Raw genomic sequence first — 24,696 nt, 5'->3', positions numbered from 1 at the left:
GATTGTTCCACATTACTTTAGTTTTATGCATATTAATTTTCAGACCTACTCTTCTACTTTCCGTATCCAGTTCAGTAATCATGAGCTGCAATTCGTCTCCCGCGTTACTCATCAATGCAATGTCATCAGCGAATCGTAGGTTACTGAGATACTCTCCATTGACTCTTATCCCTAGCTCTTCCCAATCTAGGGCCCTGAAAACCTCCTGTAAACACGCGGTGAATAACATTGGAGAGATCGTGTCTCCCTGCCGTACGCCCTTCTTTATGGGATTCTGTCGCTTTCTTTATGGAGGACTATAGTGGCTGTGGATCCGCTGTAGATTTCTTCCATTATGTTTATATAGGCTTCGTCGATGCCTTGATTCCGCAGTGCCTGCATGACTGCTGATGTCTCCACCGAATCAAATGCCTTCTCGTAATCTATGAAGGCTATGTATAGGGGTTGGTTGTATTCCGCGCATTTCTCTATCACCTGATTGATAGTATGAATATGGTCTATTGTTGAGAATCCTGTACGAAATCCTGCCTGGTCTCTTGGTTGATTGAACTCCAATGTCGTATTAATTCTGTTAGCAATTACTTTTGTAAATAGCTTGTAGACAACCGACAGTAAGCTTATGGGCCTGTAATTTTTCAGGTCTTTGACGTCACCTTTCTTATGGATCAAGATGATGTTGGCATTCTTCCAAGATTCTGGTATCCTCCCCGTCGAGAGGCACTTCGTATACAGGGTGGCCAGTTTCTCTAACATAATCTCTCCACCGTCTTTCAACAGGTCTGATGTTACCTGATCCTCACCAGCTGCTTTGCCTCTTTGCTTTCCCTTTAGGGCTTTCTTTACTTCTCCTGTCAATACTGGTGGGATGTCAGATTCCTCTGCGCTATTACTCCTTCTTACGTTATCATCCTGAATGGCTCGGCTGCTGTACAGATCTCTGTAGAACTCCTCCGCTACCTCAACTATTCTATCCATATTGTTTGTGACCTTGCCTTCCTTATCCCTTAATGCATACATCTGATTTTTGCCTATGCACAGTTTTGTCTTCATAGCTTTGAGGCTTCTTCCGTTCTTTAGAGCATGTTCAATTCTCTCCATGTTATACTTTCTTATGTCGGCTACTTTACGCCTGTTGATTAACTTCGAAAGCTCCGCCAGCTCTATTTTGTCTGTTGCATTTGAGGCTTTCATAGCTTGACGTTTCTTAATGAGGTTTTTCGTCTCTTGGGATAGCTTACCAGTGTCCTGTCTAACAACTGTACCCCCGACTTCCACTGCACACTCCTTGATGATACTAGTCAGATTATCATTCATTGCGTCAACGCTAAGGTCGGTTTCCTCGGTTAAAGCCGCGTACCTATTCTGAAGTGAAACTCTGAATTCCTCAACTTTCCCTCTCGAGCTAGTTCATTAATCGGCTTCCTGCGTATCAGTTTCTGCCGTTCCTTCCTCACGTCAAGTTGAATTCTAGATCTTACCATTCTATGGTCACTGCATCGGATCTTGTTAACTACTTCCACATCCTGTACAATGCCCGGGTGGCCGCACATTATGAAGTCTATTTCATTTTTAGTTTCGCCATTAGGACTCCTCCACGTCCACTTACGAGTAGCCCGTTTTCTGTAGAAGGTATTCAAGATGCGTAAATTATTGCGTTCTGCAAACTCTACTGGTAAGTCCCCTCTGGCGTTTCTAGAGCCGATGCCATATTCCCCAACTGCATGATCTCCAGCCTGCTTCTTGCCTACCTTTGCATTAAAGTCGCCCATCAGTACAGTATACTGTGTCTTTACCTTACTCATTGCTGATTCTACGTCTTCGTAGAAGCGTTCAACCATTTGATCATCATGGCTGGATGTAGGCGCGTAGGCCTGTACCACCTTCATCTTGTACCTCTTATTAACTTCATTACGATACATATCACCCTCTCATTAATGCTATAGTATTCCTCTATATTGCCAGCTATATCTTTATGAATAAGGAACCCCACTCCTAGTTCTCTTCTGTCAGCTAAGCCACGATAGCATAGGACGTGTCCGTTCCTCAGCACTGTATAAGCCTCCTGTGGCCTCCTAACCTCACTGAGCCCTATTACATCCCATTTAACACCCTCCAATTCCTCGAATAGTACAGCTAGACTCGCCTCACTAGATAAAGTTCTAGCGTTATACGTAGCCAAATTCAGATTCCAATGGCGGCCTGTCCGTACCCAGAGATTCTTAGCACCCTCTGCTGCGTCGCAGGTCTGACCGCCGCCTTGGTCAGTTGCTTCGCAGCCGCTGGGGACTGAGGGCCGAGGGTTAATTGGTGTATTCATGTGGGAGGTAGTGGCCAAGTACTACACCAGGGTGGCCAATCCTGCTCTGGTGAGGGAGTGCATTGCTGGCTGTGGTCGCCAGTGAGGCTGCACCCCAGGCCTTTTTTACACAATTCCATCATCACGCGGATTTTTTTTTTTTAATCCGGTTGGGAATTGTCCGGCGCCGGGATTCGAACCACGGAACTCTTATGGCGGAGATCAAACCGGTGCTGGTGGTGGTGTGCGGCGTGACCACCCTTACTTCGCATGCGCAAACCCTGTCCACAAACCTCCTCTACCCTCCCCTTTCCCCTATCGCCTCCTCCTGTCCCCCCTTCCCCCTCACCACTCCCACTCTCCCCTCCCCTTCTGAAACGCGGGCTCAACATGCCGAAACACTGCTTCGCACGCCTCATGGTCCCCTTTAGCGGGAGATGGTGTAATTTTTCTTGGTTTGTTTTCTTTCTCACCCGTTAGCGTCCATTTTATGAACGTAATATCCGGTAACGGAAGTACATGGTGGACCCCGGCATAAAACAAATTGGCCGCGTATCTGCGTGCTTCGCTGCAAGTGTCGTCGAAAGACGATAGTCTTCTGCCGGCCGTTTCTGCGCCGTTTCAGCGCAGCCTGAGAAAAAGTAGCATTTTTGGCGCAGCCTAAGAAACGCTAGGGTCTTTAGAATTACGTATCTATGTATTTTCTAGTAAAGTAACACACCACCTAATACTTACGTATTGATGTTGCACCTCAGCTATGCGTAATATTTGCTTTTTGATTGACAATGTTCACAAGTATGAACGCAGCTACCAGTTCAAGATGGCTGGACGTTCAGCAAGTGCTTAAACTTTGGCTAGGTGGCTGAATCGTCTGACAGACAGACAGACAGACCAAAATTTCTGCGTTTAAGTTCCCCAAGAAAAACTATCGTCTTTAAAAACCGTCCCGCATGGCTGGATGGATGGATGGATGCTATGAGCGTCCCCTTTGTAACGGGGCGGTGACATGTCTGCCACCAGGCTCGGAGAAAAAAAAGAAACCCTTCCTTGTTTTATGTTGGCCTAATACCTTATTTACATTGATTAAATCTATGTTATTATACCAAAAAAAATATAAATTCACGGTCTATCTCTCTGCCTCTTAAGGCAGAATGACCTTATTTTTCCCCCCATTATTTATTTTTGTTCTTTATCTCTACTTTTCTGCCGGCTTCCTCGCCGGCGGAGGCGGCGAGGAAGCGGCACTGCCGGCAGAGCAGCGTCAGCATGGCAATGGCACAACGCGTTCACCGGGGCCAACGCCCGCTTTCGGCGGGAGTTTCTCGAGCGGCGCTTCGGCTGCGGCTGCGACATCCACGACCGCCTCTGGCTCGACAACAACCTGGCTACGATCGACGGGGTCCGGCCTCAACAACGGAACAATGCTATGGAGGTACTGACGCGGTGGTTCCATAGCTGCTCCCGTCATCGGCCAGCTTCGGGTCTGTGGGACATTCAAGCTATCACTAATCAAAGGCAGTACGACAAATTTAAGCCGCGTTAACGGCTACGTTTGCCCACATATGCCTTCACATTTGCCCAATCTCAACGTCGTCCAGGAACGACTAGTGGCCCCGCGCCTGCCCAAACACGCTCCAATACTGGCAGAAACGCAAGACGGAGGTGTTCGCAATGACAACGCAACTCGGCAAGCCAACGGCATTTCCAACTTGGTCTGCCCCCGAAGTTCATTGGGACCGCTTTATCGGGCAGCTCGAATGCATCAAGGTACACGGCGACGACACGCAACGCTGGTTCGTGCAGGAGATGGCGTTCCTCGAACGCGTCGAACTTAGAAACGATGATCCTGAGGCGTGTGCGCTGTACGCCGACAAGCGCTTCGACGTGATCCTCAACATCCTCAAAGACCGGCGGATTACGCCGTTCAAACCATGCCAATAATTAAGCAAGGCATCAATACAACGTCGGGATTAACCCACTGCTTATCACCGGGGCCGCATGCTTCAGCTTCGCTGGTTAACCTTTCTACGGAATGCTTTAGCGGTGATTTTTTGAAATGCGTTATCCCTGGCTTTCAAGTTTTTCAGTGTTTGTACAGTGTGGCAGTGCAAAAGTTGTTTTGTGTGCTGTGCGTATCATGGCATTTACTTGGCTGGTGTCTTTTAGAGTTTTTGGAACGAGAGGCCGCGTATTGCGCGACTTATGACGACAGCCTACGCTTGCCTGGTCGTTTCCTCTTGCGTGATATTTTTCCTGTTTCAGCGACCAGGTAGGTCGTGTGCGCTACGTTTGTCGTGGCAAGCCGGGAAGCGGGGCACGCGGCAAGAAGACGGATGCTGCTCAAGTGGCACCTCAATATTAGGCACGAAACGCCAAGCGCGTGTCAGGCAAGACGACTCACGTACGGTGAAAGGACGCATGTTGACCAAAGAGACAAGCTTCAAGGCACGTGTGCTGAATCGAAAGATACTTTCCGGACCGACATTTCGGAATCAGTTGCAGGATGTATGATCGGCTATGGCTGGACATTGCGTGTCGTGTACTGAACAGCTTCGCTCCTCATCCAGCTTCACAGAGTGCAATGGCTCATCAACCTTTTTGCTCTTCTGAACTATATATTTAGTATGCCTCTCTGGATTAAAGACTCACACTTTCACTCAGACGGAATGAGTTTCCAATAGCTAACAGGAAGCGATAGGGGTGGCGTCACAGGAAGCTATACCTGAGGGGCGGCATACATTGATGCCACCAGAGCATTGTTCGGTGTCTAACCACGAGAGAAATTGGCATGTGCGCGCAATGTGATTTTGAAAATTAGGCGCACCTCCCTCATTCACACACGCACGTACTCACGACCGCACCCCTTAAACAGCGCTCCTGTTCGTGAGTACGTGCGAGTGTGAATGAGGGCGTGCCATGTTGCGCCTAATTTTCAAGGTGACATGTTGCCAACTAGACCAGTAACAAATTCTAATTGGCGTGATACGATTCACACGTCCACTTCGCTCTTTTTGCCTGCACAGACGACTGCCTGTATGAGCAGCTGAAGATTAAGAACAACGAGACATTCCACAGCGAGAATCCGTGCGAGTCCTTCCACTGCGATGCCCGTCACAAGGTGGTCTACGTCGAAGGGTGAGTGCGTTTTTGCCCAGCTTTGTCACGCGGCGCAACAAGGCAGGCCTGTGGTAACAATGCGCCGAGGAACACCTTTGTCCAGGAAAGTTTACGATTAAAAAAAAATTTTTATTGAAAGTGCAAACTTTCAACTGTTCCGTGTTCAACGTAAAAACGAAGAAAAAAGTGTCAAAAGGAAACAAATGGAGTCTTGTGAAATAGTGTCACATGGACAATAGCAAAAACCAACCAGCAGGTGAAATACCAATATGCCGTATTTTCACGCCTTGAACTAAGGCTCACGAGGTGGATCGACGTCTCCATGTAATGTGAGTAGTTGAGGGGCTTACCAGGCACGCAGAGCACACTGTTGGTTAACGCGTAGCTCATGGTCCGGCGTAACGTCGGCATCCACGTTAGAGCCCAGGCGTCAGTTTTATGGCCACTAAGTGCACGCTACGGTGTGATGCTGTGCATATCATTAGTGATTGAAGGCGTATTCGCGCAACGTTTGATCGTTGCTTCCGGAGTTATAGACGTAAATACGGTCGAACCCGCATATATCAAACTCGCTAAAAATGAGAATTGGTTCCATACATTGTATGATTCAGCAATAAACTTTCAAAGGATATACAGCATTTTTGGTGCGCAAGTTGGCTTCACGGCCTTGTTCGACGATAATGCAAAGAAGGCAGCTTGCGGCAATACTCCAGGTCTTTTTTTTTGTTTTTTTATTTTTCCGCGGTTCGTAGTTGAGAATCCGGGTTACATACAGGAACGGGTAGTTGGCGAGAAAATACGGTATGAATGTAAACCGCGACTCAACACCTTAATACGCAGCTGGGCGTGCTCGTCGGGCGCCGGAGAGAAGAGTAAAGCAAGGAGGTTAACCAGGTGGTGGTGTCCGGTATGCTACCTTGCACGAAGATAGGAAAGAGAGGTAAAATAAATAAAACACACACGAAAGCGTTCCACTCAGTGAGGAAGCCCGTAGTCTTAGAGTTGTTTTTTCAATATCATATTCATCTTGGAATGCTGTACCCAGCGGGGACATCAGACTTCTTTTCTCTACATTCGCCTGGGTGTATTACCGCCAGCTTTGCGGAGAACAGCCAGGCAATTCCGTTTTATGGCAACCATTGCGTTAATAATGGGAGCTAAGAAGCGACCCTGCACCACCTCCGCGACGAAAAATCGGGGCAGAATGCACGTGATAGTTTCTACTCGCTATGCGCGGAGCCCTCCTAATCACGGCGCTCACTCTATCAGACACACGCGGGAAAGTCCCTTCCTGTGAGAAAGAGCCAAGTTCTTGCCAGGTGTAGCCAACTTCGGGCGTATCGCACTTCCAGATGTTGGATATATTGTTACGCGAATGACGACTCGGTAGACTGTAGGCTATTTACACGATATATTTACAGTAGCGGTTGCAGCGCTGACCGGTTCAGCTCAGAGCCCGAGCGGAGAGAGATCTTCCTTCTCTTCGTCCGGCGCACACGCGCAATGGTCCAAGGGGCTGGCAATATGCATGTAGCATAATCCCCGGCGGCAGAAGCGCCGTCTCGGCGCATCAGATGTCAACGTCACTGGGAGAGTGGTGGGACTTCAAGTGTGCGACATGTACGATATCGCTGACCGGTGTGGAAGATGAAGGCGACGAGGCGACAGGAGCGATTTCATAGGTTACAGGGGTAACCGCACGAAGGACTCTGTATGGAGCCGTGTATCGAGACATTAGTTTTTCCGACATCCCAACGTGACGGGTGGGAGACCACAGCAGGACCAAAGAACCGGGCGAGAAGTGCACGTCTCGGTGCCTGCGATCGTAAAACCGCCGTTGGTTTTCTTGAGAAGTCAAGAGGCGAGTGCGGGCGGTTTCACGTGCATGAGCAGCCCTGGTGATAGCGTCAAGGGCATATTCGCTGGTCGGCACGGCGGGAAACGGGATGATGGTGTCCAGGGGCAACGTTGGTTGTCGGCCGAACAACAGAAAGAATGGAGAGTAACCGGCAGTGTCGTGGCGCGAAGAATTGTACGCAAATGTCACATACGGCAAAGCAAGGTCCCAGTCAGAGTGGCCGGAGGAAACATACTTCGCAAGCATGTCTGTAAGTGTTCGATTGAGACGCTTCGTTAGGCCATTTGTCTGCGGATGGTAGGATGTAGTGAGCTTGTGCCTCGTTTCATATGACTGCAGAATGTCGGCTATGACCTTCGATAGAAATGTGCGGCCACGGTCCGTAAGCAGCTGGCGTGGAGCTCCATGTTGCAAAATCACGTCGTGTAGGAGGAAGTCGGCGACATCTGTGGCGCAGCTTGTTGGAAGAGCTCTTGTGATGGCGTAGCGCGTGGCGTAGTCCGTGGCCATGGCTATCCACCTGTTGCCAGAGGAAGACAGGGGAAACAGGCCAAGTAGGTCTAAGCCAACGCGAAAGAACGGTTCTGACGAAATGTCAAAGGGTTGAAGGCACCCGGCGGGAAGCGTCGATGGTGTTTTGCGGCGCTGACATTTCTCACACGCCGCAACGTATCTTCTGACGGAGCGTGCAAGCCCTGGCCAAAAGAAGCGTCGGCGGATCCGGTCGTAAGTGCGCGATACACCAAGGTGACCGGCCGTTGGAAGGTCATGAAGTTCGTGAAGGACAGCCGAGCGGAGGTGTTTCGGAATAACATGCCGCCGGGCTGGTCCATCTGCTTGCCAACGTAATCTTCTACTTGGGAGGCACCCCGCGTGTCTGGTTCGAGACCAATTAGACCGAGATCACCAGCTGGGACATTTTCAAGGAGCGACTACGCGACATCTTTGGAGAACCGTCCGGTCGCAGCACGAAAAGAACTTGCCACCCGTGTCCAGTCATCGACCGAGTCGTACGTCTCGTATATTCAGGACGTACTCGCGCTGTGCCGAAAAGTGGACGAGCAAATGTCCGAGGTTGACAAGGTGGGCCACGTACTCAAAGGCATCGCGGACGACGCATTCAATTTGCTCGTCTACAGAAATGTGTCGACCATCGACCTCATCATTAAGGAGTGCCGCCGCTTCGAAAGGGCCAAAAGCCGCCGCGTAGTGCCTCAATTTGCTCGGCTACCGAACACGGCTGTCACATCAACGTGCTCCGATCTCGGCGCCACACCACCCTTTGAGGAGAATGTGACGCGCATCGTTCGACGGGAGCTTGAAGCGGCAAGTCCGGCGCCCTTCCACACACCTCCCTTCGACCAAGCCGCTGTCCGAGCACCCCCCCACGGTCTCTGTTATTCAGGCCGTTGTGCGGCAAGAAACTGCCAATCTCGGTTTCCCTGTCGCCTGCTCCGTCTCTCGACCCGAATACCGACCGACGCCCACGAGTGTACCCCGCACCTCCACCAAATATGTTACGTGAATGACGACTCGGTAGACTGTAGGCTATTTACACGATATATTTACAGTAGCGGTTGCAGCGCTGACCGGTTCAGCTCAGAGCCCGAGCGGAGAGAGATCTTCTTTCTCTTCGTCCGGCGCACACGCGCAATGGTCCAAGGGGCTGGCAATATGCATGTATCAATATCAACTGTTCCGGCTATTGTTGTTACATGTAGCCATAAAATTTCCTATAAACTGACGTGAAGACATTGTCTTGTTTTAAAATAGAAAGGATAATTTGATTGGTCCCCAGTCGATATATTAGGGTTTCAGTGTATGTTAATGCTCAGTGCATGTTGGTATAAAAGCGGTTACCTAACACTGGTACCACAATTGGCGCTGTCCTGACATAATGCCTGTATAGGGCCTTTTTCTGAAGCCATTTAGGGGACAGGGTAAGCAAAAATATCGAAAACAAACGTTTTTTTTGTTTTCGCGCAATTGGAAATCCGCGGCTTTTTTCTGAACCAGAATAAGTCCATTTGTTTGTCTTAGTGCGACTTCTTTTTGTCTAAAAATGACATATTTCAAACGTGTACGCTGGCCTGCCATGCCTCCATTCCTTTCGTAGCAAAAGATTCCTTGCAGTTCAGGCATCAAAGTCGCATGGAGAGGTTACAGTAGGCAAGCTGGAGTGCATTGGGCACGTTCAGAAAAGAATGGGCTCAAGACTGCGAAAACTAAAGAAAGCAGAGGCATCAAGCTTTCTGACGGGAAATCTATATTTGGCCGGGGACGTCTTAGTGATGCCATCATTGACAAGCTCCAAGACTATTATGGTTTGGCCATTATAAGAAATATTGCCAGCTTGGAGGACATGCGAAGAACTGTCTGGGCCACATATTTTCACATGGCATCAACGGATACCAATCCATCCCACGGTTTTTGCCCGAAAGGCGCCGACACCTGTTCCAAATTTAACAAAGCCCAGTTGAATGGTGAATCACACGTTCATAAGGAACACCTTCCAGCATCTGTTCTTCAGGTTGTGAAGCTTATTGATCAACAGCTAGCTAATCCAGAAATGACTCCATGGGAAAACTCAAATCCCCAACGAGTCGTTCAATCATGTCGCGTGTGAGCGCGCTCAAAAAACGTTGTGCTGGAACACCAAACATTGAAGATATCCCCCTTGATGCAGTGCTCACTTTTAATGACGGCAGTATAGCCCGGGTCCAATGTGCTGAACCCCTCTGGAATTTCACAGGGCGCTACATAGTGCAGGGCCTACGCGTCCTTGACCTGTGTCGACAGTACCTCGCTAATAGGGCTACGCAGCTGGCGACAAAGGAGGCTCGCCAGGCAAGACGTGTCATTACCAGTGTTGGCGGTAATGCGTTACAAGTAACGGTGTTATCGGTAACGCGTTACCGTTTTCGATAACTTAGTAACGTACTCGTTACTATTTAGGTACTGTAACGGATAACGTACTTACATTAACATTTTTCGGTAACGTGAGGTCTCACGTTACTCGTTAATATTTTTTTTTCAATTATCCCGGAATTTTACGCAAAATTACCTCGTCTCATGGGCACCACTACTGCAGAGCTCGCCCCGACGTTCTATTGTCGCAGCGGCGTACTCATGCCGGCCTGCCAGGCGTTAAGAATAGAATGTTTGGCGAGTTGTTAATTCATAACGAATAAAAATAGCGCGAAAGAACGAAGGACGATACGAAAAAGGGTACAGCACATGCGCTTGTGCTGTAGCCTTCTTCGCCTCGTCTTACGTTTTTTCGCGCCATTTTCATTCATCAGGCGTTAAGAGTACCATTCAATGCGTGCTTCGAGTGGCTCTTTAGTGTAGGTGCGGACGTATTCAATAAGAAGAGAGGCAATCTGTCCGATGACACCTTTGAAATGCAGCTGTTTGCTTTATTTCTACAAGCTGAGTTATTAGAAAATTCTCCTTGCAGTAATCTAGCGATGGTTATCAACTTTGTTTTGAAAATTAAATTTGCTTCTTTCTATCGGCAACTGCGGGTACATGTTTATAGTTACCCAATTTTTCAGCGAACGAGGCTGACCTTGAACACCTTCACTAAACGGTCGCAACTTTTTAGGAAAGTGTACAGATTTTAAAAAGGAAAAATGCATATGTGTGCAAATCTTTTTCCCCAAAACTACGCCGTTTAAGCATTTCTCTATGACTCTTTTAATCATCTGTCTCGTTAGTAGAAACGCAACGTCAGATATAATGTAAATTTGTTGACAGTTGTGGTTGATGATAAGATAGCGTTGATGACAAAATCTAATTTTGTGTTAACGTCACACTGTGAAAATGGATTTACCATGTGCCACAGAGTTAGCAGCCATCACATGTAACTGCACAGACGACTTTAGGTCACTCCACTGTTGCCAAGCACTGGCTTGCTGGGGGTGGGGGGTTCAACCTCTTCCCCCCCCCCCCCCGTAATCTTTCCATTTTCCATGTGTGTATGCGCAGGCACACATACAAACGCACGCACAACCACACATAAGGTATGGCTTAACGCCCCCCGCCGCACCCCCGAAAAAACATTCCGGCTGCGCTACTGAGCTATGGTACGACACATTTGTGCACCTATTCTCGCTAAATCGGTACATCACGCAAAAATTGTCGTTTGTGATAGAGGTTGTGTGAATTATAATTATCAGCTTTGTAAAACTGTTATTTGGGGTTCCTACGGCGGAGATGCGGTGAATAAAATTTCTGACCATAGTGTAACGGCACAAGTAACGTCCGTTACTTTTTAGGGTAACTGTAACGGTAACGCGTTACCTTTTTTAAGAGGTAACGTAGGGCGGCAACGAGTTCCTTTTTTGTTAGCGTAACGAGTAACGTCTTTAGTTACTTTTTTTCGGTAACGCCTACAACACTGGTCATTACAAAAAGAAAACGTGATATTTGTGACGAGTGTATGGCTCGTGCCTATTGAAAGGGTCTGTCAATTTGCGGTTATGTCGTCGTACATTTATAATAAAGCACGTTTTCTGCTTTAAAGGGCCCCTCACCAGGCCACATATCAAATTTTAGTTAGACGATGGAAGTTGTTGTGTGCCGAATGAAGAGCAGTACGCCGCAAGAATTTTCAGATCGGTTCATTACGAGCTGAGAAAAACAATAATTTGTAGCGGCGCGAAACAATGATGCGAGGAGGCGAGTTTCAAACCCTTGCCACTCGCCCCGTGTAGCCTTCGCAAGCCAAATCTCTTCCCTGCCCTCTTGCACTTGATACATACGCAGAACACGTCATGCGCATGCATGGTCACGTGCGCAATGACGTGCCCGAGCCAGCCCGAGCACGCGAGCGGCGTTGCACGGCCGGTATACCTTTTTTTTATGTAGCGGCCGTGGGCGTTTTGTCGGCGTTCTCTGTGGTGTACTGCCTGTTTCTGCGGGACGGGCATAAAAGTTGAGACATTTGTGCGGGCACGAGAGTGGCGGTATCATGAGCCAATGCCGCCATTAACGTTTACTTGGACGCGGTAGAATAAACGAGCATAATGAGTGCTCGAACGCGCCAGAACATTACCTTCGTTTCCAGGGCTGGCGTCTGCTCGATGCACTAACCGCGGGGACACGAACGCATGGGGAAAGGGAGGCACATTAGCCCATCTCACTGCAATTCACGAAAAAAAACATGAAAAAAGACGCACACATTCCCTTTGTCTGTCTCATTATTTCCTCTCAAGTTTTTTAAACTATTCAAGCAACAAATTACACAAACTACACATGTCGTGTCAAATAATTATCGCAGCGTCACGTGCTACTGTTGGGACGTCAGAGCACAGTCGTCTACGTAGAGGAGCGAAATCACAGCACTACCATCTACGTCGGGCCATTTTCTCATGTACGTCATCCCCTCATTCTCTAAAGCCTGTTTCACATGCGAGCGACCGAGCGGCGGGGCCCGCAGCGATCGAGCGGCAGCAGGACGCTCGGACGCGGCTTCGTTTCACATGCACCGCTTTTGCGCGGCGCGCGCCTCTGCGATGCGCAGTGATGGTTGTGGGAAGCGCCCGTTATCCGCGGGTTTCCTTTCTCCAAGCTTGCTTGTTTTGGTGCGCTTGGGTTGCACGTTTCATGAGCCTTCTACTTCGGTGATCGATTTTCACGCGCCTAAACCTTGATAATGAAAATGTGCAGTGTATCAGAGTGCAATTAAACAACTTCAGTAGTCACGTTTATTTCTGTTCCAGCTTTCTTTTTTACCACGCAAGTCATGTTGCACGCCCATACACTTGGCCATGGAAAAGCAAAAGAAAGAATTTGTTTTTGGGGTTTTAAGCTTTCACAGGGCTTTCGGTGGCTTTTGCTCTCTAATGCCGCAAGGCGTTGGTGCGCCGTATGGGCCGGCAACCGGATGCAAGCGGCCCAGTCGACGACATTGTGGGTTTGTGAAGGAGCTCGTCTCTTTTTTTTTTGCCTATTGGCATTCTGCAGTAAAGAGGCGGCGGCATTTGTCGTCTTCGGGGTACGTGACCACTAAAAAAAAAAAAGAAAAGGAAATCAGTAAACTATTCGAACGTGCTGCACCAGAGTAGTAAAAAAAAAAAACTGAAACATCTGCTGCGAACAAGTGCGGAGTGTCGTAGGTTCCCCCTGTCCGGACCTATGTTGGTGTCACGATTAGATAAAAATACAAAAGAACAAAATGGCACGTGCAAACGATTTGTCTGCTTTGATGGAAGCGCAGTAAAGAACAACAAAAGGAAAAGAACGGCGTTTTCTACACTGCCAGCTCGTTACAGCAAGTGTCATCTGCTAGGAAACCGAGTCGGAGCGAGTTCCTCCCCGCGCGCGGCTGCTCTCGTCTCCATCCCTACAGTCACGTGCCCCCACGTCACTGCTCCCCCATTGGTTGACCTTGGGCAGACGCTCTAGACGCGCTGCCGCGAGCGAATTTTCCAAATCGAGCGAACAAGATCGCAGCGTCCTTTGGTCGCCCTTAAAACCTGTTTTTGGGCTTCCGCGACGGCAGCCGCTCCGCTCTTGGAGCAAAATCGCTGCATGTGAAACAGGCTTAAAGCGCGCGCCCGCGGGAGGAAGGGCAAACAGCGTTCACCTTGAAATTTGACCCATTTCCGCGGCGCGTAGCGTTGCAAATTTTGGCAGATGTGATCGTGAACGCCCAGTGTATGCATTGCGCTAGTTAGCTCAAAATTGTCAAACCTGGTGAGGGGCCCTTTAATGAGTAATGGGTTGCGCTCTCTATAGCCTTCTAGTGGATCGTCCCCTTTGGCTCTTCGCGCTCGCGCTCTGAGTCCGTGTTTTTGCCTTGACTGTCGCCATTGCATATCGTCGCCGACTACCGTCCAATAAACGCCTCAACAATATATATATATATATGCTGAAGTGAAGTGGACGAACGAACGAAAAACGATGCTTTATTGCCAACGTTGCGGCCGGGGACCGGCCTTCGTCAGGGCATGTGTGCCCTGACGAAGGCCGGTCCCCGGCCGCAACGTTGGCAATAAAGCATCGTTCTTCGTTCGTCGTCCACATCACTTCAGCATCTATAATTCCACCGAATCCAGGAAGACCTTCTATATATATATATATATATATATTATATTATATAATATATATATATATATATATATATATATGTATAAATTGTAGGGGTTCTCGTCGTCTGGCCAAATGACGGGATACAGCGCTGCCTCACAACTCACAAAACATTTAATAGTAAAAGAAACGGCCAAAAGTTAATCTAACAACTGAACGTCCTCGCGGCCACAACACATGCCATCAACCGTTCACTTCAGCCTTCGCCACGCCGGCCGTCCACCACACGCGCGCATACACTTCGCCAGTCCGTCGCCAACTCCCCGCCCTTCGTGTCGGCTCGCGCTTTTCTAGGCAATCTGTAGGACGCGCGCATCCCAACTGCGCAGCACGTGTTATCGGGTGGTGATGCACTCGATTCCCACACATTCCCCCCTGAGAAAAAGTTCGTTGCCGTTGGTTATGTTTGCTGTCTTCCGTAGGATCATTGCTGGTGTTAACTACCGTCGTCTGGCGCACCGCCGATGCGTCTTTGGCACTGATGTCGGGCTTGTCGACGACGGCGACTTTTTTCCGCCGACACAGTCCTCGCCGCTGTGCTAGAAGTCGGCCTTGCTATGGCGCCGTACTCTCTGTCTCGATTGCGAGCGGCCGCGGCCTTCGTGCCTACCTGCGTGGCAGCTTTCCTTCTTGGCGTGACGGCCTTCATGCGCGTGGCTTTGCTGTCTTTCGCTGCGTTCTGTCTAGGCATTCCTGCAGCTGCTGTTACAGGCTTTTTTGCGGCGCATGTCATGGTGGGGGCACCCGCGGAAGATTTCGGCGCCTCCACACTCGCCCTCTCTTGCGCTGCAACAGCCTGGATCTCTTCCTCCATGCAGGCGTCCAAGCCGTGGTCGTCGTTGGCTTGCACGATCGAGGCCTCCTTGGTCTCGTGACTAGCGCCTTCGTCCTTGGCGGCAGCAGGATCTCCCACAGCGTTCTTTTTGTTGTCCCCGCTGTAGCCGTGCTCTTGCTTGCCATGTCTCTCGGGCGCAATGTCGCCGTGCACTGCGGGGTCGTCCATACGGTGGTGCAGCTCACCACCCTCTATGTCACACTCGTCGTCATTCCCATCACCTTTCGCCGACGTGCTCGTTTGTCCAATCAGGGGTGTGCCTGCCTGCATCCCCGCTCCCATGTCATGGTTGTCCCCTGCATGCACGACCATGGCCTCCTCAGCCACGGGACTCGTGTCTCCGCCGTCTGTAGTAATGTCTGCCGCGGCGTCCTTGTAATCCTGGCCTGCCGCCTTTGCCGGGGCCTGGTCCACCGGTAGCAGCCCAACTGGAGCCTTCCCATCGGCACTGTTGTTGTCTTTCGCTGGCGTACATCCGCGCCCAACTGGGAGCGGCGTCCATCGCCCGCCGTCCATAGTCGGGACCGCAACGCCCCTCGCCGCGCAATAGGCCGCGGACTCGGCGTGTCCCCGCGCCGCGCAGTACACTGCTGAGGCCACGTCGAGGCGTTCCATTGTCTCCAGGAGTCGCTGCAACGCCGCATCCATCTTGCTGGTCAGACGAAGCCACTTGCACGTTGGGCGCCACTTGTAGGGGTTCTCGTCGTCTGGCCAAATGACGGGATACAGCGCTGCCTCACAACACAAAACATTTATTAGTAAAAGAAACGGCCAAAAGTTAATCTAACAACTGAACGTCCTCGCGGCCACAACACATGCCATCAACCGTTCAGTTCAGCCTTCGCCACGCCGGCCGTCCACCACACGCGCGCATACACTTCGCCATCCGTCGCCAACTCCCCGCCCTTCGTGTCGGCTCGCGCTTGTCTAGGCAATCTGTAGGACGCGCGCATCCCAACTGCGCAGCACGTGTTATCGGGTGGTGATGCACTCGATTCCCACAATATATATTATATATATATATATTATATATATATATTTATATATATATTATAATTTGTTATATATATATATAGTTAAAAAAATCAAGCACGTAGGAAAAATGGTTCAGTAAAGGACTGACGTTTCGGCCGCGGGACCGGCCTTCGTCGGACCGGCCGCCGACGAAGGCCGGTCCCGCGGCCGAAACGTCAGTCCCTTACTGAACAATTTTTCCTACGTGCTTGGTATTTTTTGAACTTTTACTTCCGGGTCCTTTGTTAGCACATATTGTTTATATATATAATATATATATATATATAGTAGTTGAAGGAGTGGTTGCCGTATAAGTATGAGAGGTGGCACTTCAAGAAAACTTCATTGATTACGTCGACGTTTTGGTCAGAGCCTGACCTTTCTCAAGAGGAAATGTTCGTGCATATTTCCGTGTTTATATGGACATCAAATGAGAGGGGAAGGAGTTGACAGAGAGAGAGAAGGAGCGGGAGGAGGAAAAGTTTGCTTAGGGCCCATCAGGAGCGAGGAGTAACACGCCGCCGCCGACAGCGGAGTGCTTCGCGACAGAGCTTATACTTATGCGTCGGCTATTACTCATCGTTAAAATTCGTCGCTCTATTCTGTCCCGTAGGGCTGGACGAAGCGCCGGCTCGAGTTAAAAACAGCCGGTGTGCGATTCAAACAGGCTGACCGGAAAAAGAAAAAAGAAAAAAAGGGGGGGGTTAAGTGGGTGTCGGTGAGCACTGTTGACGCGGCGTATTGTACTTTTGGGCCATGCCGAAGGAGTCTTGTATACCATCTGACTTGTTGCCGAGCCTGCTCGTTTGTCTGATAAACGACGCCCGCTTCCAAAGCGAGAACGAACACGTTAGTGACATTAGCGACTTCCGTTCAAGGATCTACAGAAGGGAAAAAAAAGAGGTAGGGCAAGAAGGAAGAGGAGGGCGGGCTTCCACTTAGATTGATCGATTGCTGCTCTTTCCAAGCGCTGTACAGTACAAAGCAGGGGAAGGTAAAAGACGGCACACATGAAAGGGTGAGAAACACTGCAGGTACGATCACCGAAGGCATTGGCTTACACATGCATCTTCGCTGCGTATTTTGTTGGGTTGATGTTAGTTTCATTTAAAGTACTATTTGCGCTTTAAGGCACGTAAAACAGGAAGAGCACCCGGATGTTCATTTATTCCATGTTCAACGGTGTTGAATTTGTGTATTAAGTATGATTCACGCTGTTCACGTTCTCTCTGAGAGCGGAAAGTTCCTTGGAGTAGTTACTTTAATGGAATCGAAACTGTGACCTTCTGACTTAATATGTTTGGAAAGGGGAAGGTTCGGTAGTGTGTTCACATGCGAGCGGTGGTTGTTGAATCTGATTCGAAAAGGTGTATCAGTTTGTCCAACGTATTGTTTAGCGCAGATTCCACATTCCGAGTCGGTATTGATTGCTGACAAGAAAGTTCGTGAGGCGAGTCCCGACGCGGAATCTGAGATCTGAACTATGAAGCCCATCCGGCAGCAACCTTTTTCGGTGTCTCCCGCGGGGCGTTCCGGCAAGAGGTCTTTAGAGGTATTACAGGGCACATATGCACAGTCTGGATGGATTGCTAGTATTGAGTTACCTGGAACCAATAAAATCGTATAAGACCTGTTTATTAAGTAAGTTATGAAACATAATAGTAAGATGATAGCTAAACGAGCCTGTTATATGTAGGATGTTGTTGTCACGAAGTAATGAAGACGCAGCGAAAAAATCGCTGTTGCTATTCCTTGGTTTTGTAACTTCCGAATAGTTAATAAGTGGCAGTGGCACATATTACTCCAGAAGATTATGCCATAAATGATGTGACTCTGAATGAAGGCAAATTATAATGCTATTAAAGCACCTTTGGAGAAATATGAATTTGATATAACTCGTGCAATTATATGGAAATTATATTTCTATTTATTGAGAGCAATGTTTTGAAAATAAAACTTTTTGTTAGAACCTAAGTTATTGTCCAAGAAGGAGTGCGATATGATACGACCATGTGTAATTAAATAAGTTCTGCCCGGTAGTATTCTTTGACTAGTTCTGAACATCATGAATGTAGCTTTGTTAGGATTGATGATAAGTTGATTTTAAAGGCACCATGCAACAATTTGTTCACTGTTTTGTTTAGAGAGCAAGCTGGATAGAGATTTATCATACATGGAGGTGGTAGTGTCATCCGCATACATCGCGCTTTGGTTATGATGTCATAGTGAACAGGCGTTATGAGGTGTTTACCCCTTTCCTTTCTTCCTATGCCTTCCAGGTGCATCGCTGTTGGTTTGCCTCATGCCGGCTGTCACGTGACGCACGGAGCTGGTGCATTTCCCGCCTGCTGCAGTAAGATCGTCTGCCACCCTGATCAGCAGTCGGCGCAAGATTCTGCACAAGCGAATAGTGCTGCTAAGCACACTTGAAGTATTCGCATGCCAGTACTTGTCCATCCCTTTTTCTCTACGTGCGAGTGGCACTTACATCCCAGTATGACTCAGTAAATTGTACTCATTCATATGGTTGTGAAGGAAATAAAGATAGTTTTACCAAGTATTTGCGGTGAAGTTGGTCGTATATCCCAAACAGGTTACGCATGTTAGCAATAAATATGTAACAATATCGAGTGGTTGACTGCTGTGATGGCGTGAACAAACGCAGCTGGCCTCTGTTTACCTGCTGTAATCAGGGACTACTGTAGTATAAGAGTGGTACGTTTATTAAAGCGAAGCTCTGAGCCTCTTGTTGCTTGGGATTTCTGGTGGCGTTGTTCGACTCGCAAAGAAAAGTGGACCGATCACGAACGTAGTGGAATAATACATGGGGAGGTGACGAAGGCTTCAAGCGCTCCACAAATAATAATAATAATAATAATAATAATAATATAATAATAATAATAATAATAATAATAATAATAATATAATAATAATAAAATAATAAACACAATAATAATAATATTGTAGGGATCCCGGCTGAAGAGCCGACGAAGAGATGAAGATGAAGAAGTGCAAAATGGCTGTAAGCTGCGTAGATTAGGCGTCAAACCTTCATTCCTTCTGGTGGAACTTTGTATTTGGCGCAGTCGTCAACAGCAACCTGATGTGGATAATTCTAACTCGCTAGACGGGACGGTCGTCACATCATCACGGGCTATGCGCTGGACGGTGAGGACTTTGTTGAGGCACCGCAGCAGCTGACCACACCTGAAATGACGGATCCCGTCCCCAGCAAAGCAGAAGCACCGATCAGCGACATCACCAAAAAGGTACTGTGAAAGCGGAAGAGTTTGAATCATGGAAGGGACTAGGCATTAACAGCAACACTGGAAGAGATGCAGATGCGAGGTAACCGCCGTCGATGAGAGCCATAATAAAAGCATTAGACCAGCTAACATATACACAGCAACTATATGGAACAAAAAGCAATTTTGAAGACAATAACAGCTAAGGCACTACGTCAAGATATACTGAAGCCAGTTGTATTTGATGGTAGTACTGCTGGTGCGGATGTGTGGCTGGAACTTTATCAGTATGCCTGCAAACAGAGTAGCTGGGTAAACGACTCAGATCGTATAACGAGCATGCGATCGTGCATATCTGGGAGCGCTAAGAAGTGGTATAACCTACGCGTCCTGCACCACAATGAAGATTCATGGGAAACATGGAAAGACAGTTTTCTGCAAGCCTTCCAAATGAACCCAGTTTACTTCTGGGATTAAGCTATCTCTTGCAAGCAGATAGCTAGCTGTTCGCTGGACCATTATTTTGAGAAGAGGCGCTTACTGCAACTAGCGGATCACATGCTCCGCGATTCATGCATCTTGCCATTAGTTACACGGAATGACAAAAGGGTGCCGGAAACAAGTAGACATTATGTCACCGTCAACTTCAGGTCAGCTTCTTCACTGCTTAAAATACGTGTCATGTGAAAGCTGGTCCATTTTCACTCCAATACGTGAGGCACAACCTCAACAGAGGTTACATGACGAATACAGCGACTGCACTAGCAGCGTGGCATCTCGCATACCGAGCGAATGTGAACCAGCAGCATGATATCGAAATGTACTAACAAGGAAACTCGGATTCTGCAGGAGATTGTGTTTCTTATGAAATCGAACATTTTGTCCGCGCCCATGACTGTAAGGTGTCAGCGGTCGTGGATACTGGAGCATCAGTGAGTTTGACCAGCGAGTGGACGAAAAAAGTCGAAAGTTACGACACAACATGTCGAGAGCTAGCGAAATGGACGGACGTAAGAGTGCGTTTCAGAGATCAAGAGCATATGGGGAAAGGCCTTCTCATTACAGGTGTTGAGTTTGATTTCCTTGTGTCAAGGCCTGACATGAAGCTATTTAAAAGGAATATTCATTGGAATGACATCATCACCATTAAGCATTCTAACCTCGCACACACTCAAGACAGGAAAGTCACGTGCTCGCAAGAAGATGTGTCACATTTCCTGAGATTTTGTATGCTCGGAACAAGCACACGCAACTGCAGTAAGTGAAGTACCATTTGAGCTTCGAGATAAAAGTGTCGTAAGAAAGAAACCATATGGACTAAGCCACGAAAAGAAAACATGGCTTAGCAAGAGCTCCAAGGAATGTTAGATTCTGGCATTATCAGACCATCAGCCTCCACATTTGCTTCACCGATTACCATTGCACCAAAACAAGACAGTCATATTGATTGTGCACAGACTATAGACTTGTTAACAAGCAAAGCGACTTGTTGCCGTTCCCCGCATCGACGAAATAATTGACGAGACGGGAGGATGTACGTAAGTGGTTCTCCAGGATTGACTTATGTAAGGGTTACTGGCAAGTACCACTGAAAGAAGACCACATCACCTATCTGCCAATGGTTCTAGGAGCGCTAAGTAAAGCCCAACTTAAATAAACGCTAAGAGAGCGAATCTTTTTTTTGTCGGACGGTTGTGTTCTTAGTGCTAAAACATTAGCGCAAACAGTGCACAGCGGACGAAGAAACGACTAGGAGAAGCGCTAACTTCCAACTATCGTTTTTATTAAAACAACACACACATATATACCTGTCACATGTGATTACACAGATATCAGTCAACGCAAAAGGGGACACCTAAATAAAAAGCAAAACTACGCAGGACGTACACGTGCGGGTGAATTTAAGTAATCTAGTTCCTTTTTTAGTGCGATGGATGGCTTGCTGATGCGGCTTCCATTAGCAATCACTGCCGCCTCAATGATGAGCCTGGTGCTATCCTTAGGGTGATATGCCAACACTGTTGTACCGTCAAATAAAGGCACGCATTTGCATTCCGCGCAATGAGCCGCCAATGAACCATCACTGCTGTTGTAACTTCAGAACCAGGGCATGCTTTTCGAATCCTTTATTCAGGCATGCCCACGGGCAGCCTCCAACAGCACAATGAACACAGTACGTAGGGCACACGCCCCTATATACAAGTGGCTCCAGGTTACACATGCGCAGTGGCGATCATTCACTTATCACCGCAACTTGACAACTACGACACGTGTAGCCTATCGCGATATGAACAACACTCCCTTTCTGACAAACTTTAAGTACGGCTACTATAGCCCCAGCGATCAGGCGCCCGGCGTTGTCGGGTGCTTCTTCGGAGCGTAGTCATGTCCGGCTGCGGCATACGCTCCGTGCTCGACTGGTGTTGTGTAATCGGTGGCAGCGTCGTCGTCGAAGTAGTTGGGTCCCGTTCTTCGGGCACATGCGGCAGCTCGAACTCGTCGTCCACAGCTGGCTCTTTCTCCCGTTCCAGACAGGAGTGGCGCAAATGATCGGCATGCACATATCGCACACGATTTCCCACCAACACTAAGTATGTGCATATTGATTTTACCTGCAACACTTTACCCGGTAACCACTTCACAGTCTCTCCACGCACCGATCGTACCAGTACGCACTCATTCATCGCAAAAGAACGAAACACTGCGCGCCGCTTGTCAGCGGATGTTTTCACTTTCTCTGCTTGGTCAGTCAACACACCGTTCACATCTGGTCGTAGCAACGATAAGCGGGTCCTCAGTTTCCGTCGCAGAAACAATTCTGCTGGTGATTTCCCAGTGAAAGTGTGCGGGGTTGTGCGGTACGAGAACAAGAAATTATCTAGGCGATGTTGTAGTGACCTGTTTGTACCTTTCCTTTCGTCATCCATTAACTGCTTCAGGAGCCTTCTTAGTTGTTTGCACCGCTCGCTCGGCCGCTCCATTAGATTGCGGATGATACGGTGGGGTGAGCGTATGTTTCACGCCATTCGCTTTCAGGAAAGTTAGAAATTCCGCTGCGCGGAACTGAGGCCCGTTATCAGTAACCACTTCCACAGGCAACCCGTGCGACGCAAACCAGGAACGCACAGCCTCGACTGTTTTCGCAGCCGTTGTCGACTGCATACACTTAACTTCTATCCATTTGGAAAAAGCATCTACTGCAATAAGAAACATTTGCGATTCTTTTTCCGCAAAATCCAAGTGGACTCGTTGCCACGGGTGTTCACAAACTTTCCATGGAAACAAAGGAACTGGCTGCGCTGCAGGAAGTACTGCCTGACAGATACTACATTTGCGCACCGCCTGTTCAAGGGCATCGTCGATACCCGGCCACCAGACCATTGACCGTGCAACAGCCTTCATTTTTGAGATCCCGAGATGCTGTTCGTGCAAGAGTGCTAGTACTACAGTCTTCAAGCTTTCAGGAACAACAACCCTGTTATTCCAAACAATACAGCCCTCGTCCACCGTGAGCTCAAATCGGCGAACCCAAAACGGTTGCAGTTCCGCACTGACAGTCTTTGGCCAACCTTGCCATATCCTATTTCGCACAACTCGCAGCAAACTGTCACACCCTGTTGCACGCTCAATGTCTTTCGCGGTCAGCGGCAAATCTGACAACGTGGAAAAGTAGCAAATTGTGTCCTCGTCATGCCCCCCCTCCGACAACGGTAGCCGTGACAAGCATCAGCATGCGATATGGCGGAGCCCGGCTTATGCGTAATTTTGTACCGATAGTCTGCTAGAAATGTCAGCCATCTGTGCACCCTGGCAGTTGCCACGGCACCGCAATGTCGGTGTGGGTCGAAAAGAGCCGTCAGTGGTTGGTGATCCGTTAAAACGTTGAATGCCCTGCCATATAGATACTTGTGAATTTTCTTACTCCAAATACTATGCTCAGTGCCTCTTTCTCTATTTGTCCGTATTCCGCTCGGACACTGACAGCGATCTTGAGGCGAAAGCGATAGGCTTCTCTTGGCCGTTCACGACATGCGATAGTACGGCTCCTAGGCCATACTCTGAAGCGTCACACGTGAGCTGAATTTCTTTTGCCACATCATATATTTCCAACACACTTTCATCCGTCAACAACGTTTTACACTTGTTGAACGCGTCGTCACATAGTCGGGACCAGTGCCACTTGGTTTCCTTGCGCAGCAAGCCATGGAGGGCTCCAGTACTGTAGCTACATTTGGTAAAAATTTTGCGTAAAATTGACCAGTCCCAAAATGCCTTTAGTTGCGTGACATTGTCTGGCTTGGGTGCATTCTTTATCGCCCTTACTTTGTCACTGGTAGGGTGCAACCCATTGCCATCACTTCGTGCCCCAAGTAGGTTACTCTTTTTTTAAACAAGCTGCACTTTTCCGCGTTGACCTTGATACCGTATTGGCTTAGGCGCATGAGCACTTGTTCAACTCTTTCACGACACTGCTCGTAGCTAACTCCCGCTGATGACATCGTCAAGATAGCAAGCCGTGCCTTGCAAGCCCCTCAGGACTTGGTCCATTACCGCCTGAAATGCGGCTGTGCACAGGCTACACCATAGGTAGGCGCCTGTACCGGAAAAGGCCCATATGCGTGTTAATGGTGAGCAGTTCCTGAGCGTGCTCATCTAATTCCAGTTGCAGATACGCCTTACTCAGGTCAAGAACTGAAAACACAGCTCCACCTTGCAACGTGGTGAATATATCTTCAGGCAGCGGTAGAGGTAATGGTCAACTTCCACGAAAGGATTGACGGTGACCCGGTAATCCCCGCACAGTCGAATGCCATTATTCTTTTTCGGTACAACCACCATGGGGTGGCCCAAGCACTGTGCCTCACGCGGTACACAATGCCTGCCTTCTCCATATTAAGCAGCTCTTGTTCTACCTGCTCGCGTAACGCGTATGGCACTGGTCTCGCTTTACAAAAACAGGAGTAGCGCCTTTCTTAAGCACAATACTAGCGTGAAACCCTTTATGGCCCCGTCCTGGTTGAAATACCTCGCGGTACTTATCAGTTATCTGTGCTTCTTCACGTACGTTCTGCACCCGTACCACTTCGGCCAGTCGAGTTTTATTTTCGTTAGCCACTCCCGCCCCAATAATGTTGGCATTCTAGCCCCTGTGCTATCCTTAGCAATCACTAGTGGCAAGCGAACGTGTTGGCTCTGGTACTTTACATCAACATCCATAATACCTTTGACCGTGACA

The 24,696-nt window shown here is 48.6% G+C and overlaps 1 protein-coding gene across 2 annotated transcripts in view; it reads left to right on the top strand.

The window, feature by feature from the left end:
• LOC119399274 (venom peptide MmKTx1) overlaps positions 1 to 24,696 on the top strand; it is a 127,415-nt gene that overhangs the window by 92,227 nt on the left and 10,492 nt on the right. Inside the window, exons 2-3 of one of the 2 annotated variants that reach the window (XM_037666090.2) lie at positions 5,320 to 5,431; positions 18,495 to 18,717. In XM_037666090.2, coding sequence (XP_037522018.1) covers positions 5,320 to 5,431; positions 18,495 to 18,645 — 263 coding nt within the window. In that variant the 3' untranslated portion in view covers positions 18,646 to 18,717. Of the gene's footprint in view, positions 1 to 5,319; positions 5,432 to 18,494; positions 18,718 to 24,696 lie in introns of those variants that run through there. The other variant, XM_037666089.2, reaches the window with a different exon arrangement.

The sequence above is a fragment of the Rhipicephalus sanguineus genome, chromosome 7, assembly GCF_013339695.2.
Source record: "Rhipicephalus sanguineus isolate Rsan-2018 chromosome 7, BIME_Rsan_1.4, whole genome shotgun sequence".
NCBI classification, from domain to species: Eukaryota; Metazoa; Arthropoda; class Arachnida; order Ixodida; family Ixodidae; genus Rhipicephalus; species Rhipicephalus sanguineus.
The sequence above is the reverse complement of the archived record's forward strand: the minus strand, read 5'-3'. Positions and strand labels throughout refer to the sequence as shown.